Here is a 7,296-nt window from a genome sequence, read left to right as displayed (position 1 = left end):
GGCTTTCTCGATTGCTTGAGATGTATAAAAGCCTTTGTCGTTGGCTTTCTTTTGGATCTCAGTTTCCGTGTGCAGCACTGTCCTCGTGTAGTCCAAGTCTTTCAGCTTTTTTTCAAGTTCCCCAGCAAATGCCTTCCTGTTACCCATCTTCAAGCACTCAGATGCTTTGGAAAATTCAGCTGAAAGCTCCTGGAATTGCTGCATGATCTTATGCTGGTCTGCAGAGATATTAAGCCATACAAAAGGGCCTCACAAAAGCCACGGGCTCCAGGTCATACAAAGTAGGTGGTGCACATATGCAAAGGCCCCTTCTTAGAGTCTCCCAGTACACCTTGGAGTCCTCCACAAAGTTCAACTTGGGGTAGGCAGAACCAGGAGGATGACCCACGAATGAAGCCTGGTAATCCACTGACATGATCCGCAAGGAGAAGTATTGAGATCAAAAGTGCCGAAAACTTTGGTATCATTGGGGATGGTCAGCAAGGGCTGGGGCCCACCTGCTCAGAGAACTCGGAAATAAGAATGAAGTCCCTGGAGAACTTGGCCCGGACAGTTTAGACCAGGGGTTAGCCCCCTGGCTGGCATAGGGGAAGAGAGGTACTGAGTACTCCTCCGGCAAGGCGGGCTCATTATAAGGCTCCTCCTCGTACTCGTCTTCCTTGGTGAAAGCACCACATCAGGGGCGCTGATCATATTTCCTGAAAAACGGAGAGAACATTGAGAGGAAATAGAAAATAATGCGGAGTTAGTCGGCGGGAAGTCCGGCCTCTGGATGAGGAAGCGAAGCTCTTGCGGCCTTCTTTGCTCTTCCAAGGGTCCTAAGCTCCCTCTCACACACCAAAAATTCAAATTCCAGAAGATTAGCAGGATCTGGGACCTGGAAGCCCTGGGAAGCCTCATGAACTCCAAAGCTGCAAGCCCAGATGACGGAGGAGGCGAGCCGCTCTGTTTCCCGGCCGGCGCAAGGCTTCTGAACGAGGTCACCAGCACTCCCGGCACCTACCAATGACATCAACAGCCCCAGCTCCGATCAGGTCCTTAGTCCTGGTCACGGGCGGCCGAACAGTCAGTTAAATGAGCCTCCCACGACCTAAGGCAGAAACTGTCGCGGCTCTAGGACTGTACTGTCCCTGGGAAGCTACCGCGGCACCACCATCTTGGTATCACATGACTCCCAGCGTCAGCGTCGCGTGACCCGGAAACGCTCACCCTGACTTCCGAGTAAGTGCTCTTTTTAAGAGGCGCTGTCCATCAGTCCTTCCTGAGGACAAGACCATTAACCAATCACTGTCCTAAAGAAAGGGAAAGTAGGATTACCGTAGGGTGGAAGGGAGAGGAGAAACGGTGTTGGGTGAGCGTGCCGGGCAGAAGCATTCTGGGAGTTGTAGTTTGCGACTGCTCGGCTAGCGGAAGTTGCCTGTGAGCGGGAGTTTAAGCGGGACTCTGGGGGTGAGATTCCACGCCGAGGGCAGCCGTGGCCTGGGGAAGGTGCATTATTAAGGGGCTTTCGGAGGGGTGCCTCGTGGCTTCTCCTCCGGTTGCCCGGTATGTACGGGGCACCGTGGAGTGGCTGCTGGCGCAGGGCCTAGGTAATGATCTTCCAGTCACTCTCTTAGCGTTCCAGTGGCAGCGACGGCCTGGAGGCCGTGCCTTGTCCCGCGCTGCCATGGAAGTGGCCTTCCGAGGAGTACGAAAAGTTCTCTGTGTGGCGGAGAAAAACGACGCTGCCAAGGGGATCGCCGACTTGCTGTCCAATGGTCGTATGCGGCGGGTAAGAAGCATTTCGTTCGCTTCCTTGAGGAACGCCACAAAAGTGAGACCTTGTCGTTGGGTACCCAATCCGAGGCGACTGCGACTCCGCCTACAGCCTGGCAGAGGCCCCCTCCCATCCGCTCTCTCCCCGGACTGCAGGCGCTTTAAATGTAGGCCTGTAAGGGCATTTAATAGATCTTTGCCCATCGTCTCTGTCTGATCGTCTCAAATACCTGTGGGCGATGGTTCTTCTTTAGTTCTGGAGCGATTGTGAGCAAACATGTATTTTAACATTCTTTTTTTGGTGAGTCTGAAGTTCAGTTGAGTAGAAAACCCGTACAAACTCCTTAAACTTGGCGTTCCAACCTGACTTATGATCCTTACTTTATGTTTCGGTAGTAACACTAAGGGAAAGTCATTTACGACTCCTGTAGACTGATTCCAAGATGCACAAGAGATACGACTGTCTCTTGACAGAGGAAAAGGGGGAAATGAAAAGGGTAGAGCCCCAAGAAGTGTTGCATTATCACTCAGTTGGAGGGCCTTCCTATGAGCTCTTCCTTTCTCTTGACCTCTGCTGCCAGTTCTGAAATAGTGGGAGGGGAGCCAAGGTTGTGTGGGCGCTGGCCCTCAACTTTACCTCTTTAAAGTGTGGAATATCCTGAAAGTAATTTCTTCTCTTTTTGAGACGGGGTCTCACTATGTAGCTCTGGCTAAGCAGACCAGGCTGGCCTGGAACAAACAAGAGATCTGTTTGCTTCTGCCTTCCAAGTACTGCGATTATGTTTCACATCCAGCCTAACCACTGCTTAAATGTCTTTTTTTGGGGGAGAGGGGGTGTTCTATGAGTGTTTTGCCTGCATGTATGCCTGTGTACCACATATATGCCCATGGAGACCAGAAGTAGGCATCAGATCCCCTAGAACTGAAAGTACAAACGGTTGTGAGCCACCATGTGGGTGCTGGAAATCAAACCCTGGTCTCTGGAAGAGCAACAAGTGCTCTTAACCATTGAGCCATCTCTCCAGCCCCTTAAATGTCTATTTTAAGTAATCTTCACACACACACACACACGCACACGCACACACACATACTTCTCCCCACTAGGCCTGGGATACTCTTCTCCCTGTCTCTGTCTCTGTTTCTTTTCCTTATTTTTTGTTTGTTTGGGGGTTTTTTGTTTTGTTTTGTTTTGTTTTTTCAAGACTGGTGTCTCTGTGGTGTAGTCCTGGCTGTCCTGGAACTCACTATGTAGACCAAGCCAGGGATTCTTTTTCTTTCTTTCTTTCTCTTTTTTTTTTTTTTTTTAAGATTTATTTATTTATTATGTATTCAGTGTTCTGCCTGCAGGCCAGTATAGAGGTGCCAGATCTCATTATAGATGTTTGTGAGCCACCATGTGGTTGGTGGGAATTGAACTCAGAACCTCTGGAAGAGCAATGAGTGCTCTTAACCTCCAAGCCAGGGATTTTCTTTTTTTCTGATTTTTCAAGACAGGGTTTCTCTGTGTAACAGTCCTAGCTGTCCTGGAACTTGATCTGTAGACCAGGATGGCCTTGAACTCACAGAGATCCACCTGCCTCTGCCTCCCAAGTGTTAGGATTAAAGGGGTGCACCACCACCACCACCACCACCGCCACCCAGCTTGAGCCAGGGATTGTTAATAATGTATCATCCTGGCAGTAGAAGGCATCTACTGTAACCAGAATGCCAAAGCCGGAATAACAGTTTGTTGCTTCTTTGCAGATACCAATGTGTACATAGAAACGGAATCTTTAAAACAGTGCTTTATTCAGAGAGCTGGTAATCTTAGAAGACAGTCGTCCATCTCATCTCCAGCTAGCAGATTATGTAGGGAGAATGGGGGTGAGGTAGAGAAAGAAGGGATCAATCATTACGGAGCTCAGTCTTGTTCCCTGGTCAGCCACATTTTGAGGATTTTTATAAGTTTGTAAGAAGAAATAAAAGATGACCTCAAATAGCTAGAGCAGTTATTTAATGCCAAAGAGGTGGGTTGTAGTTCTGATTATGCGTGAGCAGGGCATAGGACCTAGGCACTCAAGGAGAGAAAGAAAAAAGAATTTATGGCCAGACTCCACTACCTAGCAACTTTATGGTTAGCCTCAGCTACCTGAATGAAAGCGTACTTAAAAATCCAACCCCCCACTAACAATAACAGTAGCTGAAGGAACTCTGGTCAGCTCGAGCCTGGCGAGCATGGTGAGCATGGCGAGCATGGCTCCTGGGGGTCCTGAGCCAGTACTTTTCCTTTCAGTAACAGCAGCAGGTTAATGGTGGTGAGTGTGACAGAGCAAACAGTGTCACTCCTTTAAAGAGACAACTTACCTCTGGAACCAGGTAGTATAATGGTTATACTACCCATACTTAACACACTTAAGCTTGCTGTGAGACATTTCTTTCAAACTGAAACATGAATTCCCCCTATCCCAACCCCCCTCCCAAAAAAGTAAGGTCTTGAAACTGAGCTCAAAGTTCCAGAAAGCAGGTATTTGAGGATTGCAGAAGGCCGCTGGCCCAACTCCAGACACCCAGTGATGGCAAAAAAAAAAAAAAGACAACAGACAAACCGTTTATCTAAGGAAAACAGCTGACTTCCTCCTTCGTCCTCAAGTAAATCTCTCTCTCTCCCCTGCTCCCTGTCCTTAGCTACAAAAACCTCAGCCTAAAGCAAATAATGCCATTCTCTTGAACTCTGGGAGTCCATGGCCAGCACTTTAACCTGCTAAGCCCTTGCACCACCCCAGGGAGATTAGTGAGTGGCAAGAGTGTTGAAACTCTTGGGTTTCATAAAGTCACTGGCTGGAGTATGTACCATGGCCAGTTCACAGTAATGATTTTTCTGTTGAACATGTATCCTGCAACTTTGCTGGGTTTGTTTATTACCACTAATCAGCTTTTTGTTATCTCTTTAGGACTTTTTCCACATATAAAAGATCATGTTGGGCAGATGTGTTGGTTCAAGCCTTTAATCCCAGCACTCAGAGGCAGAGACAAATAGATTTCTATGAGTTTGAGGACAGCCAGTGCAGCCTCTGAAACCGTGTCTTAAAAAAGATCATGTTGCCGAGAAGTGGTGACACACGCCTTTAAACCCAGCTCTCAGGAGGCAGAGGCAGGTGGATCTCTGAGTTTGTGGCCAGCCTGGTCTACAGAGCGAGATCCAGGACAGCCAGGACTACACGGAGATCATGTTAAGCTGGGAGTAGTGGTGCCTGTCTAATTCCAGCACTCAGGAGGCAGAGGAAAGGGGATCTCTGAGTCCCAGGCAAGCTAGGCTACATAGTGAAACAGTCGTGTTGTCCATAAATTTTTCTTTTCCAGTCTTGTTGTCCTGTATTTCTTTGTCTTGCCAGTATTCTAGGATAGTGTTGAAAAGCAGGACCAAGAATGGTACTAGTGTTGTTACTGATTTTTTCTTTCTTTTGTTTCTTTTTTTCTTTTCCCTTCTTTTTTTGAGACAGGGTTTATCTGTGTAACTGTCCTGGAACTGTTACTGATCTTAACGGGAGAGTTTTCATCCTTTCACTCTGACATGTGTTAGCTTTATTAATGTTGAAGATATTTCTACTCTTAATTGAATTGGGAAAGGGTATTGAATTCTAGCAAGGTGCTTTTTCTGCACCAATTGAGAAAAGTCTGGTAAGGTTTTTTGTATTATTTTGCTGTTCTTAGTGTGTGTGTATATATGAGGAAGGGGGAGTGCTTGCCACATCAGGTGTGTGGGGATCGGGGACGACTTTGTGGAGCCAGTGTTCTCCTTCCATCCTTAGGTTGGTTCCAAGTGTCCAACTCTGGGTTGTGAGGTTTCCATGGCCAGCACTTTAACCTGCTAAGCCCTTGCACCACCCCCAGGGAGATTAGTGAGTGGCAAGAGTGTTGAAACTCTTGGGTTTCATAAAGTCACTGGCAGCCGAGTATTTGAAGAGTAAGAGGCAGGAGATGGAAAGACAGCACCGAGCTCTCATGGGAGGAGCCAGAGTTCTGAACGCTGGGTAGTTTTGTAGTGATGCAGGGGAAGCAGGGTGGGGCTGGAGAGATGGGGCTGGAGAGATGGGGCTGGAGGGATGCTCAGCACTTGAGAACACTGGCCACTCTTATAGAGGACCTGGGTTTGACGCCCAGTACCCATATGACAGTTCACAACAACCGGGAAATCGGATGTTCTCTTCTGCCTCCCATGGACACTGGGTGTACATGGTACATAGACATACATGTAGGCAAAACATACGTATGTATAGAACAAAAATAAGTCAAAAAGAAATTTTAAATAAAGTAAAAGTTGACCATAATTTTGCAAATGTGGGTTCCACTTGGAATTATAACTGAACACAAGTTTGAAATCTTGAATCTTGGTGAACACAAAGCCAACAGTAAGTGTAGTCAGAGTGGGGGTGGGGTGGAGACATTTATTGCTTACAGCAGACAAGAGCACACAGTACAGTGCTCTTCTTAAACAAAGGAAGCATGGGGTTTTACTTAGGGAACCTCATGTAGGGGTCAGCCCATTTTTAACCACGTTCACTTAGAGTGTATTACTTCATATGCTCAATTTAAGACCATACTTTAAAAAGAAAAGATAGATACATTTTGAGCATTTAGCTCAAAATCATAAAACATATATAAAGAGTAAAAGTGATGGAAAGAAATGCTTCTGAGCATGCTTAGCATGCACCATAAAGAAATGAATACTTTGAGCCAGGTGGTGGTGGCGCACGCCTTTAATCCCAGCACTCGGGAGGCAGAGGCAGGCGGATCCCTGTGAGTTCGAGGCCAGCCTGGGCTACCAAGTGAGTTCCAGGAAAGGCGCAAAGCTGCACAGAGAAACCCTGTCTCAAAAAACCAAAAAAAAAAAAAAAAGAAATGAATACTTTGAAGGTGCATGTACCTTGTCTAGTGGCTAAGCAAATGTTGTTTTCCATTTGGTGCCATCTGCTGATTGACTTGTGTGTATATATATGTCTGCATGCAAGCTTGTGCATGTGAGAGTGGAGGTGCCTGAAGAGTTCAGAAAGCTGGGCAGTGGTGGTGGTGCTCCCTTTAATCCCAGCACTCGGGAGGCAGAGACAGGCGGATTTCTGTGAGTTCAAGGCCAGCCTGGTCTACAGAGCGAGTTCCAGGACAGGCTCTAAAGCTACACAGAGAAACCCTGTCTTGGAAGAGTTCAGAAGAGTGTTCAGCTCCCCTGGAGATGCAGATGCAGGTTGTTGTAGGCCATCCAGTGGAGGTGCTGGCGACTAACCCTGTTACATCATCTGTCTTTCATATATATATATATATATATAAATTTTTTTTAAGATTTATTTATTATGTATACAGTGTTCTACCTGCATGTATCCCTGCAGGCTAGAAGAGGGTACCAGAGCTCATTACAGATGATTGTGAGCCACCATGTGGTTGCTGGGAATTGAACTCAAGACCTCTGGAAGAACAGCCAGTTCTCTTAACCTCTGAACCATCTCTCCAGCCCTTTTTGTTTTTTTCTTGAGACAGTCTCACTATGTAGCTCTGGCTGACCTGGAACTT

General features: G+C 47.1%; 1 protein-coding gene across 2 annotated transcripts in view; it reads left to right on the top strand.

Annotated features, from left to right (window-relative positions):
• Top3a (DNA topoisomerase III alpha) overlaps positions 1–7,296 on the top strand; it is a 63,731-nt gene that overhangs the window by 24,726 nt on the left and 31,709 nt on the right. Inside the window, exon 1 of one of the 2 annotated variants that reach the window (XM_028856518.2) lies at positions 1,609–1,771. The exons of the other annotated variant lie outside the window; for it this stretch is intronic. Within the exon in view, the coding sequence (XP_028712351.1) occupies positions 1,667–1,771 (105 nt within the window). The 5' untranslated portion in view covers positions 1,609–1,666. Of the gene's footprint in view, positions 1–1,608; positions 1,772–7,296 lie in introns of those variants that run through there. 2 annotated transcript variants of the gene reach the window in all.

This window comes from Peromyscus leucopus, chromosome 8b, assembly GCF_004664715.2.
Source record: "Peromyscus leucopus breed LL Stock chromosome 8b, UCI_PerLeu_2.1, whole genome shotgun sequence".
In the NCBI taxonomy this organism is placed as follows: domain Eukaryota; kingdom Metazoa; phylum Chordata; class Mammalia; order Rodentia; family Cricetidae; genus Peromyscus; species Peromyscus leucopus.
Note: the sequence above shows the minus strand (reverse complement) of the source record. Positions and strands in the feature narration are given on the sequence as shown.